We start from the raw sequence: 19,300 nt of genomic DNA, 5'->3' as shown, positions 1-19,300 counted from the left end.
ATAATTGTCTTTTAATTGTATATTCGATTATCTGAAAGTTTAAAGATACAACCTTGGTGGTCTAGCGGTTTAGAACATCTCTTTACGTCCGATGGTCGCGGGTTCGATTCCTCGCACAGCACAAACATTTGTATTCATAAGTATGATTGTTTGTATCGGTCTGGGTGTTTTCTATGTATAATATGTATATATTTACGAAAAAAATCTATGTATTTGTATCAGTTGTCTAGTACTCATAATACAAGCTTTAGTTAGCTTAACTTGGGTCTAGATGACGCTGTGTGAATTGTCCTAAGATAAAAAAAAAATTATTAAAATTCTATTTACAATTAAAACTGTTATTGGAAGATACAAGAGTAAAGAGATCTTAATATTTACATCAATATATTATATTTACTAACATGGTTATAAGATTAAAAAAACAAAAGGACCATGTGGACGTTGTCTTCTTTATATAATATTTGGAGCGTTAGGGTTGATGTGGGGCACTAGGGGGGCGGCTTCACCGGGCGGGGTTGGAGAGGCGGAAGATCTCGGGCAGGTGGTGCGCGAGCGCCATGAAGAGCGCGGGGGCGGAACTGGGGGGCGGCTTCACCTTGACGGGGTTGGAGAGGCGGAAGATCTCGGGCAGGTGGTGCGCGAGCGCCATGAAGAGCGCGGGGGCGGAACTAGGAGGGGGAGGGAGTGGGGCACTAGGGGGGCGGCTTCACCTTGACGGGGTTGGAGAGGCGGAAGATCTCGGGCAGGTGGTGCGCGAGCGCCATGAAGAGCGCGGGCGCGGTGCGGGGCGGCGCGGCGAACTGCAGCGTGCGCAGCTCGGCGCCGCCCCACCCGCCCGCCTCCAGCACGAACCCCTTCACGCACTTCAGCACCAGCTCCGCGCGCCGCCCGCACCACGCCGCCGTCGTCTCCTGACACGCGCACACACCCATCTTAATACAATTTATTGCTAGTGAACGAGCACCGGACTCATTGGGATCACCTCAGAACACACTTAGTGAACTGGTTACTAGTGAAGGAGACCCAGATTCATTAGGATCACCTCTTAGAACACATTTAGTGTACTGGTTACTAGTGAAGGAGACCCAGACTCATTGAGGTCACCTTTTAGAACACACTTAGTGAACTGGTTACTAATGAAGGAGAGCCAGACTCTTTGGGGTTACCTCTTAGAAAACAAGTACTGAACTGGTTACTAGTAAAAAAATTTCTGATTGACTGGAGTCACATCTTAGTACTTATGAACTGGTTACCATACCTCGTCGAGATCATGTCGCAGCAGCAGCGGCAGGGAGATGGTGGTGACGTCATTGCAGCACGCAGCCTTCAGGATGTTGCGCAGCCCCAGGATGGCCGGGTGGCGCGACGTGATGTCTCCTGCAGGAACACACTTGTTACTTGTACACTTACACCATGTACCACGTGACCTCTCTCCCAGGGGGAAATGGAGATCGTTAGTAATGTGAACTGATGATCTCTTTGCAATGTACCATTCAGGTTGAGCAGCAAGCAGTTCCCCCTGGAAACCATGGTGATAAACTGCTGGTGAATTTGTCACGATGGTCTAACTGACCTGATTTTTTGTTCATCTTATCACCCTCCACTGGTGCCCAGCCAACGTTGACCGTTAGCGCAGGCGGGTGCACCATTCCATTATCATCCATAAAAAAGACCTTGCTCCCAGAGAACCAATTATATATTCGCTTTAAAACGAGACTTGGCTTAATAACCCAAAACCGTAATTCTATTTTTTTCTTATGAAATATATAAATACATATAGCTAAGGCCACTATCTCCCACACTTGGGTAAAGCCCGTCGTTCATCATTTCATTTCTCTTCTTTAATCGAGTGTACAAGAAGATAACACTCACACCTTGTATACCCGATAAAAGTAGAGGAAAGAAGCTCCACTGGTGCCGTGATGAACGAGGAGTTAGCCAATCATCACGAATTTATCACGATGGTTTCCGGGAACCACGTGAAGGTCAGTCTGACTTGGTACATTGCCAACAATGGCGTTATTAGTCCACATTATTAACAATCCCTTATTGTAATAGCGCTTGTGACCACCACCCCGAATTAGTCTAATTTAGTCAATAAATTCCTTCCGGTTGAAAATTTCTAAAAGTAATATTTTTGATATTTATTTGTTCAGAAACAATTTATATTGTGTTTGAAAGACTGTAAAAAGATTGCTCCAACAGAAAACAACGCAACCTGCCCTAAAAAAGAGTTATAAAGCCTTACTGCTTGAAAACCCCTCGCCATTGTTGACAATATTAAGGCTCGTTTTTACTAAGGTGACCAACTATATTCATTTGGTCAGTTCTGTACTCTTTTCGCAAACCGTACTCTTCAAATCTTGTACTCTGTACTCATTTGTATAATTTCATACTCATTTGAATTACTAAAACATTTTTTTTAATTATTTTATTTCAATTTCATTAATTAAATATTTAAAATTATTTTGATAGTGATTTGAATTTCACGCGTGCATATTGCTTGCCGTTTTAGGCATTAATGATGCTGTTGATAGGATATTTTCACTAGGGAATGATTATTGCAGCAGTGAGAAGTCGCAATATTATCTGCCGTCTTAATAGCCAAAATTAATATGCAAATTGAAAGCTGTTTGGATGTTGCTAAAGTATTACACGAACATTCTCATATAGCAAAAAAATCCACTAGAAAGAAAACCCATGAAGAAAAATGTTTTTAAAAGAAAATAAAATTTATATCTTTTTTATTCTTTTTCTTTCACCTATGAAATACTTGCAAAGTTCACCTTAGTTTTACAATATTAATGTAATGAAGAAGGTGATGATTACCAGATCGCAGCGCAGCGTCGTCTGCGACCAGGTGGAACACGAGGTGAGCGTCTGCCAGGTTGCTGTGACGTGTTACGTACACGTCGCCGGCCGACAGGCGCCCGCCCCGAGATCCAGACCCTGACCCAGTCCCAGACCCTGCTCGCTGTACGTTTCGCGCCTCCAACTGTAACCGATGACGCTACTCAGTACACATTACATTCATAAGTGTTAGTTGAATGACGAGCGTGCATGGCAATAGTTGTTCATGCACGGGATTTTCATTTAATGTTAGACATAGACATCTACATAAATATACGTTGTAAATAAACTGACTTTAAAAAAAAAGTAATTCAATTGAGTTTCTTGCCAGTTCTTCTTAATTGGATCTATAGATACATTACAATTTTTTCTCTATCGTCCAGTTCAGTATATAGATCCAATAGAGAAGACCTGGCAAGAAACTCAATTGAATTACTTTTTTTTTTAAAGCCAGTTTATTTACTATATATAGGTGTCTATGTCTAACATTAAATGAAAATCCAGTGCATGAACAACTATTCGTCATTCAATTAAACGTAACAATCATCCATACTCACAAACTTTCTCGCTTATAACATTACTAAGAAATGTGTACCGGTTCCTTGATCCTGTCGGCGATATCCTTGAGCTGAACGTCGAGGGGCGGGAAGTGGTGGTCGGCGGAGGCGGCGGCGGCGGCGTGGAGCCCTGCGGGCGCGGTGGGGGCTCCGCTGGGGGCCAGCAGCACCACGCCCGACAGCTCGCCCGAGTACAGCGCCAGCGACGTCTGCAGCCGACGAGATGCCTCCGTAGGGCTGCACGCAGTGTCAGAGCAAAAAATCATTATTTTGTGTCCTTATATTCAAAGATTAAAATGTCATATAAAACACTTCCTTTGCAAAAAAGCTAACTATAAAATTGAAGAATTCTTTAACGATAATAATGTTTTTATAGAAAAGTTAAAATCCATAGCACTGACAATACTATCTAATTACACTAATAATGAGTGCGTAGCGATTTCTATGTTGATTATCGCATGTCTCTTACTTGTTATGCTGTAATTATTTATATAAAAAAACATCTATTCAAAAGAGCAACACACAAGTTTCTTGCTCGTTCTTCTTGTGATGAATCTGCGTTCCGAATGAGTGGTAGAATCAAAATATGACTATTCAAAAGTGTTTGTAATGAGTTTATTTGAATAAAGATTATTTTTATTTCTATCGGCTGCGGGAGTATAGCGGTTTAGCACACTGTTTCAGATCCAGTGTGGTCGCGGGTTTGATTCCTAGCACGGTACAAACATTTGTATTCATGTGTATAATTGTCTGTATTAGCTAATATACGATTCAACCACATAATATGTTATAATAATAACCCTGGACAATTTACACAGCGCCATCTAGTGCCAAGCTAGGCAGAGCTTGTGTTGTGGGTACTAGACGACTGATAGAATAGAATAGAAAATCATTTATTCAAATAAACTTAATTTAAGCACTTTTGAATAGTCATAACAATTTGTTTTTTATCTACCACTCGTTCGGAAAGCTGTCTCATCACAAGAAGAACGAGCAAGAAACTTGTGTGTTGCTCTTTTAAATAATTCTTGTATGTTTACATTTACAAGTCGAAACGTGTGAATACAAACTACCAACAAGCACTAATTTTTGGGTCAAATATAAATATGCAATAAGATTAAATCAGTCGTAGTGATAAGAGCAGACCAGTCCCTACAAGCAGCACTCGTTCACGAGTATGACGGATGAGCCAGCCATCACTGCGCTCGACCATATTTTAGGGAGCCCATTGACCCGGCCCACCACGCCGCCACATGTCTGGACATTTTAGTGAGCATGACTACTCATTCCACACGACCACGTCACAGCTACAAAAATTACTATATGGTAGTTACAGTATTCGCACTTTACATAAGGATGTGTGAAACAGATAATGTCAATATTGTATTTTTCCAAAAATAATTGTATAATTAATTCACTGCCGGGAAAACTTTGTATGTTCTGATGAACAATTACCAATTCTAATTGCTTTCCCTTTGTCTTTGTTAGCAGTTTAAATCTGCAGTCAAATTACTTATATCACTATTTAAACAAAAATTAATAGAATCATTTGTTATGTCACAATTTTTATATTGAAGTTTACCATGTAAACTGTTCATGAAGTCAATATTATAAGCCACTAAAGTGGCTATTTTATTCTTAGAAGATTTAGAAAGATACATTGTATCTTTTGTCAAATAAAAATCACTAATAAAACTATTAGTGTCAAAAAATGTAAAAACGTCACTATGACGACATGTCAATGTATGTAATAAATTATTAAGGTAATGTACCTTATTGTTAATTTTTTTATGATAATGGCTACTTGTATAAGGAAGAGCGCACAATACAATCTTATATACATTCAATTGTAACAAATATTGAATACCTTTAATTATATCCTGTCTATTTAATTTAATACTATTACCAAAAAATAACACAACTGTGGTCATTTTATTCATTTTAGTAGATTTAATTTTGTTAATAATTTGTGCAAATGATGCCCCTGGCATACAGTAATTTAATACATCACCCTTAAGATGATACTTCAATATAGACCCAAAATTACAGCCTATTCTGTCAGAAAACACCATTGTGCTACTTTTAGGAGTATAGTCACTGACACAAATCCCCTGAACTTCATTTATCTGCACAGTTGAAACTGAATTATTATTTGGCAAAGTTGAATGATCACATGTACAATGTTTAGTTAATGACTCAAAACGGTCAGCATTGTATTTACTGACATCAATCAAATCATCCATTGCTAAAATATGCTCCTGGATTTGTTTTTGTGAGATAGTATACTTGTTATTTAAATCATGAAGTGATGATTCTAAACTCTTTATTTTTGAAGTTAGGTAACTTGTATCCATGTCATATAACTTTTGGCTTTCCACTAGTTTATTATTATACTTATTAATATAATCATGCAATTTTAAATTGTTTAAACTAGTTTTTTTTAGCAACTGACCATTTTTGGAACGTTTATATAATATACTCCGAGTCTTAGTTATAAACTTTTTTAATTTTAAATATTTTTTTAATTTATTATGACTCAACATACATATGTTATTATTATAGTTCCCCTGTGATGTGTCGCTAGTAAGGTCAATCACAACTGGCTGGCTGCATGGAACTGAAGTAGAAGGAGGCATACAGTCGACACTAATAAGCTCATCATATAAATTACTAATCTCATTACTTTGTTGAGATTCAAATTTTGTGTCGAGATCATTAATTTTAAGATATGCCTGCTTTAACTCAAGCTCCAACTCAGTGATACGCCTCAAGGCTTGCTCATGTGTATCACTACATTGGTGAAAGCTACTTAATAGTTCTTGAAGCTGATCCCGCTGCTCAATAACTTCCTGATGACTATTATAAAGTTCTGACAATTCAGATTTTAATTGTGTATTTTTATTTATAATTTTTAAAATTTCATCTTCACTCTCTTCTCTTTCCCTGATCAACTTGTCACTGAGATCTTTGGATGCCTGAAGTTCTTGTAGGGCCACTTTAAGCTTCATCTCTGTTTGCCGCGCAGTTGTGGAACGGGTAGATAGTGACATTATTAAGAATATAAATAGTTACTAGGGAGAGTGAAGTGAGCTATTTCTAAAAGAAGCTAAGTATTACAACGAGAACAGCAGCTGAACCTTACTATACAGTTTAAGTGTTAAAATTGTGAATAAATTCTCCTAGGTATATTATATACAAGTTATATTTGATAAATTGATAATCTAAATAAACGTTTTAACTGAATAACGAAATAAATGTAGATAAATTGTGCTCTTTCCCTTTAAATTATAATAATACAAAGTATAAAAAGACTTACAATTAAATTAGTGGGTATTTTTTTCCTTCGACGTATGCAACAACCGATCTTCAATATAATTATTATTAATTTAACTTAATATGAATATTTTATGTAAAACTTGCAATGATTATGAGTTTCTTGGGATAAATCCAACAAACAATTGCAAAATAAGTTTGAATAAAACTTAGTTGTTCACGAACAGTTTGACAGATGGCCGGTACACTATTTGTAATGTCGATTTTTGCAAGTAATACACCACTAAACTGTACACAAACAACAATCGACACTAATTACACTATTAGATCACTAATAACAATATTGCAATTATAATATTTGTATGATAAACAATTAAAATTTATTTATTATTACGGCCAGCTGAAAATGACAATTGTCGTCGGTGTTGCCAGTCGAAGAAAAAAATATAGATACATACATACATAGATATAAATACATACATACTTATTTAGTGGATGTAACATAATATATATAGCATCTAGACCGATACAAACAATCATACTCATGAATACAAATGTTGCGTGCGAGGAATCGAACCCGCGGCCATCGGTACGCAAAGTGGTGTGCTAAACCGCATCTATTGCTACCTATCTCTGCACATCCCAAAGGTTGACTGGTAGAGAATGCTATAGCATGAAATCCATTCTTTTATGTACCATATTTTATTATTAGTCAATAAAGCAAATAAATAAATAATTATTCCAACTAACTTGTCCACGTGTTGCACGGTGCACAAGTCCAGGAGGTCCATGGCGACGATGCGAATGTTGTGGGTCTGCTTGAGCTGGCTGCCGAGGTGGATGGTGAAGCTCTCCTCCATCCGCTGGTGGGGCGCCATCGCTGGTGTCATCAGCCGCTCAGGGGAGAACGTCGCCAGTGGGGAATTACTGTTAGGGGCACAAATATATTTCAAATTAAAATTTCTGAGTCCAGATGACGCTGGTACGGCCACGTCATGAGAAGACCAGAAGGTACTAAACGTCAATCCTGAACAAAGGTGTGCACGACCTGCATGGTCTCCGTCATCAATGATATTTCATGTGTAAATATAGACTACAGCAGGGTAGGTGAACCTTCAAGCATCAACGTGCCATTTTATCCAAAAAATGTTTAATGAGGTCATTGAGGTGCCATCAAATAATTTTAACTCTCCGATTATTTGGAGAATAATAATAATAAATACTATCAAAACTCTCTATGAAATAAATTAAACAAAAGAGGTTCAGTTTGGATTGTTTTCATTACACGCATAAATTAAATTACTGTAAAATTAGTGTGACTTCTGTTGCTGCAGGTTAGATGACAAATAATTTATGTCAGGCTTGTACGATGTTACTTTTAGCAAAATGCATGCTGAACTGGATTCATCTGTCAAACGGTTTCTAACAGAGTTTTTAATGTTATTCATCTCTGAAAATAATAACTAGCAGGCATAGGTAGGTGAAGATATTGTCAAAATAGCATGAGTCAGTTTCTTCAAACCGTCAATGGTACGCGTGAAATTGTTTCGCCTACCCTGGTCTATAACGATCCAGACAACAAATGGTTGGAGCAAACAATGTACTGAGTTACTATCTTTTTACATCGCTGTTAACAATCACAGACATTTATGTAACCTGTAAGGTATCTAAATATATATAACTCGAAGGTGACTGACGTAGTGATCTATCAACGCACAGCTCAAACCACTGGACGGATCGGGCTGAAATTTGGCATGCAGGTAGATGTTATGACGTAGGCATCCGCTAACAAAGGATTTTGATAAATTCTACCCCCAAGGGGGTAACCCTTCTATCGTTTAAATCGTTTGGGGGATGAAAGTTGGTATGAAACTTTGTCAATTTTAAATCGATCGGGGTGAGACTTTGCATGCATAAAGCTGATGACGTAGGCATCCCCTAAGAAAGGATTTTGATAAATTCAACCCCTAAGGGGATAAATTAACGCGAGCGAAGCCGCGAGCAAAAGCTAGTTTATAATATGGGCGTTAGTAGACTGAAGAATAAAATAATTAAAAAATATGTTATCACCTGGGTGTATTTAACGCTGACGTGGTCTGATACTCATCCAGAGTGTTCATCAGCCAGGTCCGATGCTGCGCTCGCTGCGTTTGACACAAGGCATCGATCTGAGAACCCCAGCGAGCGGTCACCAGTGACTGCTCATCGAAATGGCGGCGCGCGAGGTCGTTGATATCATCATTGAGCTCTGATGATTGGTCATCGGTTGTTGATAACTTTAGTAGATGCATTTTCTCGTCCATTTCCTCTGTTTGCCTGTATGGGAGGTAATTTTTTTTTACGGGTGTAGTAAAAAGACTATCTCTCTATCTTGAATGAGTGGTTCTATACACAAGTGGGAGGAAGGGTGTTGCGGACCACGAGTCGGCATCGAAAATATGTAAATAAATTTGTGTATAAATTTGTATTTTTCCAGTGTTTTGACTATTGTTTAGGTTAGACTATTGTTTGTACCATATACCCTTTGTAGCGGCATAGATACTGTGAATTCTATGTCCGCCCATTGTGTAAATTCTTAGGGATCACAGCTTTAGTGTAGCCTGAACATGTGGCATTTAGTCGCACGTGGTTTTTTGTAGTTTTTTGTGTTGTTACTATTGTATTTAATTTTAAATGTGTGCGTATTCGCTGTTCCGGCCCGTCGGTCACCGACATGTGCAGGAATTGTCGGGAGGGTGGGACGGCCGACGCGCACGGCTCGGCGGGGGTGGGGAAGGACGCGCTCGGGCGCCCGTAAAAGGCGGGTTGGTTCTCGATCGCGCTCTCTTACGCATACGCCACCGACGAAGAACCACCGCCGGCGCAACGACCAAGAAAACCCCACTCCGGCCGGCCGACCCATAGAATAAGAAACAAATTGAAATACAGTCCACATATTTTGAAAATCGAAGATCTTTTAATTGTGTACCCCACAATTTTGTGGTCCATCGCAGCCGCATATCAAGACTGAAGATCACCCAACGGTGCGACGAATCGCCGTGGAAGATCACCCAACGGTGCGACGAATCGCCGCGGAAGATCACCCAACGGTGCGACGTACCTCGCCGAGGAAGATCACCCAACGGTGCGACGTACCTCGCCGAGGAAGATCACCCAACGGTGCGACGCTAGCAGCTTACCGAATTTAGCTGCCGTCGTAAGGTGAAAACTTGAGGGTGCAGCGAGGATAGGATAAATAACGTCTACGCCATATAGGATAGATAACGTCTAAGCGGTGTGTCCGCGGCTCACATCTCTTACCACCTAACGGTGTCAAACGGTCGGAGTGTGGGTTAACGCCATTGAGCGGTGCAGTGGGTGGTGTGTCACTGCCGGTTGTTGCTTGTTACCGTGGCGCAACCGAATAGCACTATTACGCCTGTACGTGTGTATCGTATAGCGGGGGCCGGACTGTAGGCACTGCCAAAGGGGTCGGAAAGTCCGAACCGGCCCTGAGCGCCCCGTCTGTACATACGCACCACTGCGGGGTAATTCCTACCCTCCTATCCCCATAGTCCATCCCCTCGGGTGTTATCCTGAGGGATTGTTAGGGACGGTTAGGTAGGTAGGGACCGGTAGGTTAGGGGCTTGCAAGTGCCAGAACACGATGCCGACTACGAGAAGCCAAGCCCCGGGAGCAGAGAAAAAGACCACGCGGGAAAATGAACAGACAGAAGTGTCCCCTTCAGAAACCACGCAGATGTCCGCGTCCGCCGCGCCGTCGAGCGCGCCACAGGCACAAGCCGCCCGCGCCGCGTTTACCTCGGACTCCGCACCGGCGCCACCGTCGCAGCCGCCGACGACAGATGTACGTCCGGCCCGGGCCGCGTCGGTGCGATCGCGCCGGTCTACCGCTAGCGGTATAGCTAAATTAAAGAGGCTGGAGTACGAGGCAGCGCTACAGATGGCGAAATTACAGGCTGATTTAATTAGAAAGAAGTTGGCAGCCGATGTCGCCGCGGTACATGAAGAGACTGATAGAGATAGCGTGTGCTCCGAGGAAGGTGCCGGCCTGCAACGTATAACGGATTGGTTTCAACGTACCGAAGTACGGGGGGAGCAGAGAATTAATTCCCCACCGCCTACGCAGAAAGAGCCAACAGAAAGGCAAGCTTCACCGCCGAGGACGCCGAAGCAAAGACGGAGGTCCCCCGCTCCTGAAGCCGGGATGCAAGAAGGATTCACCCGGTTGGCCAAAGCTATTGAACGAGCTGTGGACGAACGAGCGGATAGGGTAGCGCCGAGGCAAGCCCAAGATCTCCCGATCTTCAGCGGCGAAGCAAGTGAATGGCTAGCGTTTAAGGCGGCCGTAGACCAGTCTACAAAGACGTACAGGATCACACCAGCGGAGAACCTGGCCAGGCTGAGGGCCTGCTTACGTGGAAAAGCGAGAGAGACAGTCGCAGCGTTACTCGTATCCGCTACAGAACCGTCGCAGATCATGAGGACGTTGGAGCAGCGGTACGGCCGGACAGAGGCCATCATCGACCGCGCCCTCAAAGATCTGAGAAGGATGCCGGTAATAGGAACATCGACAACAGAGGTGATTGACTTCGCCATTAAACTACAGAACATCACCACCATCGTCGCGGATATCGACAGGGGGGCGAGATTTCTACATAATCCCGCGCTTGAGAGTGAAGTGTCAGAGAAGCTGACCCCTCACTTACAGGTCCACTGGTGTCACTACGCTGAAAAAAACAAGGAGGACACTAGACCTACGATCATCAAGATGGCAGAGTTTTTAATGAGCGAAGCCGATCTCATGACCCGACATCTGCGAATAGCATCACCAACGAGACGAACGAGCGCGCTACCCACGAAGCAGCCCCCGAAGCAACCCACTAGGCAACCCATACCGAAAGCAACGATGTCGGCACCTCGGCGACAGATGACGGATCGTGGCGCGGCCGTATACGCCGCCGTAGAAAAGAGCGAACAGAGTACCGAATGTCTCTGTTGCGGCGCCGCACACGTAACGCCGAAGTGTAAGAAGCTGAACGACATGTCGTTATCGGACAGATGGGAGTGGGCGAAAACAAATAAGATGTGCTTCCAATGCATGAACAGCACGCACAGAAGGTTCAAGTGTAAGGCACGCAAATGTGGTGTGAGAGAGTGTCGTAAGCCACACCACGCCCTGCTGCACCCCCCAAGAAGAGCCGCCGAAGCGGCAAGAGGACACCGCGATTACAGCCGCAGCACGCTTGCCAGAGAACAGCCAAGTGTTGTTAAAGGTGTGTCCCATCATCGTGAAAGGCAAGACGGGACGCGAAGTAGAGACGTACGCGATGCTAGATGAAGGCTCGACGGTTACACTCATCGATGCGGAGATCGCAGAACAGATCGGAGCCGAAGGTCCGACGCGATCTCTGAGAATTCAGGGAGCAGCCTCGAGCAGGCACGAAGCCTCAAGCCGAGTGGCTGATGTCATCATCAGAGGGCGACACCATACGGACGAAGAACACTCGGTGAGGGCGCGTACGATCCGGGATCTCACCCTAGGAACGCAGCGAGTGAACCCGGAAATACTCGCGTACGGACACCTGCGACAACTCACTTGCGACCAAGTGTGCTACGAAGATGCCAGACCCAAGGTCTTGATCGGGTCAGACAACTGGCATCTGATTGTTACGCGGAAGCTGCTCACAGGAAGGCACAATCAACCCGCAGCGTCGCTGACACGACTGGGATGGGTCATCCACGGAACGGTACCCAGAAGTGTCGTGGAAGACGAGGAACATGTCCTCCACGTGCGGTTGACACAGCGCAACGCCGAGCCAGACATGCGGCATATAGAGGGCATAATAAAAGCGCATTACGACATCGACGCGTTGGGTATATCGTCGAAGAGATTACCCATTGCTAAGGAGGAGCGCGCCGTCGCCACATTCAACCGCACAGCGACGAGAGTGGATGGGCGATACGTCGTAGGATTGCCGTGGGAGAGAGATAACGTCGCTCTACCTCCCAGCTACGACATGGCAGCGAGCCGACTGAGGGGAATAGAGCGGCGGATGGATCGCTCTACGGAATTCCGGCTGGCGTATACCGCGGAGATAAACAAGTTGTTGGACAAGGGTTACGCCGAGGAAGTAACCGACGACCGGTTCAACAACGACCGCGCGTGGTACCTTCCCCATTTCGGAGTGACGAATCCGAATAAACCCGGAAAGCTGCGACTCGTATTCGACGCCGCGGCCCGTTCGAAGGGAATGTGCTTGAACGACGCACTGCTGGATGGGCCAGATATGCTACGGTCGCTTAACGGTGTGTTATACCGTTTCCGCGAGAAGCCCGTAGCTATCACGGCGGACATACGAGAGATGTTCCTGCAGATTAAGATACGGGAAGAAGATAGAGCAGCACAACAGTTTCTGTGGCGAGGAGATGACAGGATTAACCCGCCGCAGAAATACGTAATGACCTCAATGATTTTCGGGGCGAGGAGCTCACCGTTCATCGCACACAGCGTTCGAGACAGGAACGCGGCAGAGCACCGAGAGTCGCACCCGTCAGCGTACACCGCCATAACAAGGAACCACTACATGGACGACTGGGTCGATAGCTTTGACTCCGAAGAGGAAGCAGCCCGCGCCATACGAGAGGTAGTAGAGGTTCATGGCGGGATAGGATTCACGCTGGCGGGTTGGAATACAAACCGACCGAGCCTGCTAGAGAATGTGAGTGAGGACCAGCGAGCGAGGACGCCGAAGGAACTGGGAGCCAACGCACATCCATACGGAAAGACATTGGGGTTATTGTGGATGTCAGCCGAAGACCAGCTGGCGTTCAACACCGGCATGCCACGCGTCCCACGAGAAGTGAAGCACGGCACGCGGATACCGACGAAAAGGGAAGCCCTAGGAGCGGTGATGTCATTGTTCGACCCGCTCGGGCTGCTGAGCCCTTACACCATCACGGCAAAAATCATCTTGCAGGCGCTGTGGGTGCAGAAGGTCGAATGGGATGACCCTCTGCCCGCCGAGGAAGCGCGGATGTTCCAGGAATGGAGAGATGACTTAGCCTATATAGAGGAACTGAGATTGCCGCGATGGTATGGCACGAACGACAGCCAACGGTCGCAACTGCACGTATTCACGGACGCAAGCGAACAGGCATATGCCACAGCCGCGTATTGGAGGACGGAACGCGAGGATCGTAGCGTTAACGTCGTCCTGGTAGCAGCCAAAGCGAGGGTAGCGCCCATGAAAGCGCAGAGTATACCCCGGATGGAGCTTCAGGCGAGCCTGATAGGAGCCCGACTGGCCGCTGACATATTGAAAGAACATAGTCGCGAGGCCGAAGTCTTCCTATGGACGGACTCGAAAACGGTGCTACACTGGATAAGGAACGACACCGTCAGATATACTCCATACGTGGCTCATCGTTTGGCAGAAATCGCCGAACTGACGAAACCGACACAGTGGCGCTGGGTACCGACTGCCCACAACGTAGCCGACGACGCGACCCGCGCGGGATACACACAAATGACCGCTGCCGACAGATGGTTTGTCGGGCCGGCATTTCTGTACGCTCCGGAGCAAGAATGGCCTCATGAGAGCGAGCCCGTCCCAGCAGAGATGGTAGCACACGTCCGGGAGGAGACAGAACCCGTGATCGACATTGCACGGTTCTCTTCATATGACCGAGTGAGGAGGACCATGGCGCAAGTGCTACTGTTCGCAGATAAATGCAGGCGACGGGCACAGAAGCTAGGCACAGAGCATTTCGCCAAAGCGGAGCAACTAATAATACGGCAGGCGCAACAGGACAGTTTCCCGAAGGAAACGCGGTGTCTACGCGAAGGAAAGACCGTAGACAGGACAAGTCGTCTGTTCCGCCTGGATCCCGTTTACAAGGATGAACGGACGTATAAACGCAGCACAGGTGCCGCTAGAAATGAAGAATCCACCCATACTGGACGGAGCGCACCCGTTGGCGCAGATGATGATTAAGAGAGAACACGAGCTACATCATCATGCCGGCAGAGAACAGACGGTGAACACCCTGCGCCAATACGTGTGGATGCTGCGTTTAAGGCCGACCGTCAAGACCGTATTACGCAAATGCACAACATGCGCCGTACGCCGGAGGAACCCCGACGTCCCAGTGAAAGGGAACTTGCCAAAGGAGCGACTCGACGCATACGCCCGGCCGTTTACAAGATGCGGTATGGATTGTTTCGGGCCTATGTGGGTGACGATAGGTCGCAGGCGAGAGAAGCGATGGGGGCTCCTATTCACGTGTATGGTCACCCGGGCCGTGCATATAGAACTCATAGCGGGGTTATCGACCGACTCTGCTATAATGGCGATACGACGCATGGCAGCGCGTCGCGGCTGGCCACGAACCTTTATGTCGGACAACGGAACGAACTTTCGCGGAGCCGACGTGGAGCTTACGACTGCGTTTAAGGAATGGCTCCCTGAACTGGAAAAGTACGTCAGCAACAAGAGGATAAACTGGCGGTACAGCGACCCGGGCGCACCGAACCAAGGAGGAGCGTGGGAGCGACTGATAAGGAGCGTGAAGAGAGCGCTAGCAGTGGTACTGCACGAGCGGGCGCCGAGAGAAGAGGTGCTCGCAACGCTAATGACGGAAGCAGAACACACCGTCAATTCACGCCCCTTAACCCACGTCTCAGTGCGACCCGAGGACGAAGAGGCGCTGACCCCCAACCATTTTCTGATGGGCTCAGCCGTCGGCCTACCGTACGTAGGTACCACCGACGTTGCCGACCGCAGAACGTGGCGCGCAGCACAGGCGCTCGCGGATAGATTCTGGCAGCGGTGGTTACGAGAATACCTACCGACGCTGACGCCCAGAGACGACGTACGACGGAGCACGGCAAACATCAAGCCGGGCGACATGGTTTTAATAGTGGACGGCCTGCTACCTCGCAATCTGTGGCCGCGCGGGCAAGTGGAGCGCACCTATGAGGGGCCCGACGGCGTGGTGCGAAGTGCGGACGTGAGGACGCGAGGGGGAATTTTTCGAAGGCCGACCCGAAGGCTAGTGGTCCTCCCTAGGGATAAGGGCTGCGAAGATCTGCGCCGGGGGAGGCTGTTGCGGACCACGAGTCGGCATCGAAAATATGTAAATAAATTTGTGTATAAATTTGTATTTTTCCAGTGTTTTGACTATTGTTTAGGTTAGACTATTGTTTGTACCATATACCCTTTGTAGCGGCATAGATACTGTGAATTCTATGTCCGCCCATTGTGTAAATTCTTAGGGATCACAGCTTTAGTGTAGCCTGAACATGTGGCATTTAGTCGCACGTGGTTTTTTGTAGTTTTTTGTGTTGTTACTATTGTATTTAATTTTAAATGTGTGCGTATTCGCTGTTCCGGCCCGTCGGTCACCGACATGTGCAGGAATTGTCGGGAGGGTGGGACGGCCGACGCGCACGGCTCGGCGGGGGTGGGGAAGGACGCGCTCGGGCGCCCGTAAAAGGCGGGTTGGTTCTCGATCGCGCTCTCTTACGCATACGCCACCGACGAAGAACCACCGCCGGCGCAACGACCAAGAAAACCCCACTCCGGCCGGCCGACCCATAGAATAAGAAACAAATTGAAATACAGTCCACATATTTTGAAAATCGAAGATCTTTTAATTGTGTACCCCACAAAGGGGATAGTTCGTAATGGGGACTAGGATTTTGTTGCTAGCAATGTACAGTTTCAGGTCGAGCTCCACGCAGTTCTCCCTGGAAACCAAGTGTTCACGACCAAACAAAGGTTTCACAATGAGCTAACTAATGTATTCAGTTCGAGTTCTGGGGCCCGCCAACGTACAGCATATAAACTGAACATTTTTGCTGATTATTTTAATGATTTAATTGAAGAGTGTCTTGTTAGGAAAACCGGTAAAAAATAAAACTAATGTTTTCATGGTTTTGTCTTTCCAGCCAATCAAATCATTCCTGAGAGAAATAATAAGACTGGTCAACACAAGTTTTGCTATCTTCATTATTTTTCTACTTTTGGGTATTTTTATGGCTCCGAATATGGAGAAAAAACTGGTAAATTACTAATAACTTAATTTTTTTATATGGACAGTTATCAGTTACAGTCATTTTGACGAAAAATTTTTTTTTATACCACTTAGGTGGCAAACGAGCATACGGCCCATCTGATGGTAAACGGTTACCATAGCCTATGGACGCCTGAAACACCAGGGGTGCCACATGCGCGTTGCCGACCCTTAAGAAATCAAGTTCGAAGTAGGTTTTCGATGTTTTACACACATATTCACCACAAATATAGCAAATACAATTGGGATTACTATACAATATGTTATTGACAAAGCCATATCGAAAACAACAGCAAATATATTTCAGCGTCAAAAAAAAACGCATATCTAAATTGAACATAGTAAATGAGGGAAGTCAGCTGTAACTCAAGAACAGAAGATGTGAGGGACAAATTGTTAAATTTAAAGAATACTCATTAAACGAGATGATATTATCAAATAAGAAACGGAAATAAATCGAAGGAAGGAAATAAACAATTTTTATTTTTTTGTTGTACAGTGTAATAGAAGTACACAATGAAGGTTATTCTGTAAATTTGCACACCTACCTCTGTGTAAGCTTCTCAATATCTTCATCTCTGTTCTTTAACATGTTTGTGACTGTCTTTGCATACGAATTTTCCACTTGTAATATTGTCTCCAAGGCCGGTGAATGCACCAACTTGTGGTAAGCAGCTGCAAACACTTCTTCATCAGACGTGCCTTTCTGTTCAGCAAACTCCATCACATTATCTTTGAAAAGTTTCTCCCAGTTTTTGATGATACCTTCTACATTGATTTCACTAGTTTTGAGCTGGTTCAGTAGCTTCTCGTCTCTGTCATTGTGGAAATTCTTTGTCTCCTCTGCCACAAACTCTGCTAGTTTCTCATTCAGATCTGAAGCAATATAATTATTACTAGCATATATCATCGATTAAATAGAAATGTGACATTTTTCAAAATTAGAAACTAGAATTGCCTCCTTTTATATAAGTCAATTAAATTAACCACACCATCTTAATCATTATCTAAACACTTTTAAAATGATATAATACTTTAAAGGGAAAAATAATTTATATAAATTAAAAAAAAAGTTAAATGCTTGTTTTTTAAAAAATGTACATTTTGAATACTGCCATTTTTCTATTTTACGGATGATATATAATGTAAACTTTATTTTTCGTTAGAAACCACAAAATGTAACTTACTTTAATTAAAATGAATGAGTTGTAGAATCAATAAAGTATTATATGACTATTCAAGTGCTTATATTAACTTTGATAGCCTCGGTGGTCTAGCAGTTTAGCATACTGCCTCACTTCCGATGGTCGCGGGTTTAATTCTTCGCACGGCACAAACATTTGTATTTATGAGTATGATTGTTTGTATAGATCTGGGTGTTTTCTATATATAATATGTATGCATTTATAAAAAAAAATTATGTATTTGTATCAGTTATTTAGTGCCCATAACACAAGCTTCAGCTAGCTTAACTTGGGTCTAGATGGCGCTTCACTATATATAAATAATCTTATTTGAATAAAGATTATTTATATATCATGAAGACTTCTTCACTACACAGAAAACATAATAATAATATCTTAGGACAATTCACGCAGCGCCATCTTCAGTTGTTTAGTAAATGATATAAATACATAGATACATTTTCATTTCTAAAAACATAAATACACCTAGATTGGTACCAACAGTCATATTTATGAATACAAAGCGAATCTGCGACTCTTGGAAATAAGGTAGAGTACCGAGGCCTTCAGAATTACATATTAGAAAGATTTGGATGTACATTACCATCTTCCAAGTAGACCGGTATGTGAAACATGTTGAGGATTCGCTGCACCAACTCCCTCGTGGAGCCCTCGTGAGGTATCTGTACGGGCACCTCCAGTTTGAACAACACATCCTCGTTCGTACACGTAGGGAATGAGTATTTAAACGTTTTGGTTGGATTGTCCACAGTGTCGGCAGTCATTTTTACGTCTATTTCTAATCGTATTAATTCATTCAAATACGACCACAAAGGTGAGTAGGTTTACACAGAAGTGTCTTTATATTTTGTAAGTAACATATATCATTTTAAAGTATTCATTTACACTTAGAATAAAGATACAATTTTAGAAAACGATTTGCTTACAAATACAGTAAATAAATAGGAGTAAACTGTCAAGTGCCAAGTTGACAGATAACATAACATCACAATTTTTGACAGTGATGTATGTATAAATCTATCTTTGAGTACGTCATATTAAGATTTCAAGATTTATAACTTGTGAAGACAATTATTTAAAAAAATTATATATTGTTAACAACAATAATAAGATAAGATAAGTTTAATAAGAACACACTACTGAAGACAATGACTGTATGGGCCGAGTCGTTTTGCCTTTCCAAGGAAAGGAAAATACTGAACAAAATATTAAAATAGTATTGTATGTAATGTTTTCGCACGGATATTCGTTTTCTGAGAAGCGGGAGATCATTAAATTTTCCAATTAACAATATCTTACTAATATAAACGCAAAGTTTGTAAGTATGGGTGGATATTG

General features: G+C 43.9%; 1 protein-coding gene across 1 annotated transcript; it reads right to left on the bottom strand.

The window, feature by feature from the left end:
• Nucleotides 1-586: 586 nt before the first annotated feature.
• Nucleotides 587-18,895, bottom strand: LOC131855691 (protein C12orf4 homolog). The gene is made up of 8 exons (XM_059206991.1): nt 18,546-18,895; nt 17,306-17,633; nt 8,751-8,996; nt 7,431-7,607; nt 3,446-3,644; nt 2,830-2,995; nt 1,259-1,377; nt 587-911 (listed from the first exon to the last, which is right to left on the bottom strand). Exons 1-8 carry the CDS (start codon nt 18,724-18,726, stop codon nt 693-695), a joined length of 1,635 nt encoding a protein of 544 aa, XP_059062974.1. The 5' UTR covers nt 18,727-18,895; the 3' UTR covers nt 587-692.
• Between the last annotated feature and the right edge of the window lie 405 nt (nt 18,896-19,300).

Source organism: Achroia grisella, unplaced genomic scaffold (genome assembly GCF_030625045.1).
Source record: "Achroia grisella isolate CSIRO2021 unplaced genomic scaffold, CSIRO_AGI_Agris_v1 utg1462, whole genome shotgun sequence".
Lineage (NCBI taxonomy): Eukaryota > Metazoa > Arthropoda > Insecta > Lepidoptera > Pyralidae > Achroia > Achroia grisella.
Note: the sequence above shows the minus strand (reverse complement) of the source record. Positions and strands in the feature narration are given on the sequence as shown.

Bases quoted from the DNA above. Each gene is read 5' to 3' on its own strand.
- LOC131855691 (XM_059206991.1), bottom strand. From the start codon at position 18,726: ATGACTGCCGACACTGTGGACAATCCAACCAAAACGTTTAAATACTCA. The intron at 2,996-3,445 runs GTACACATTTCT...CATCGGTTACAG, and splicing joins CCGACAGGATCAAGGAACCG to TTGGAGGCGCGAAACGTACA. The intron at 912-1,258 runs GTATGGTAACCA...TGCGCGTGTCAG, and splicing joins TGCGACATGATCTCGACGAG to GAGACGACGGCGGCGTGGTG.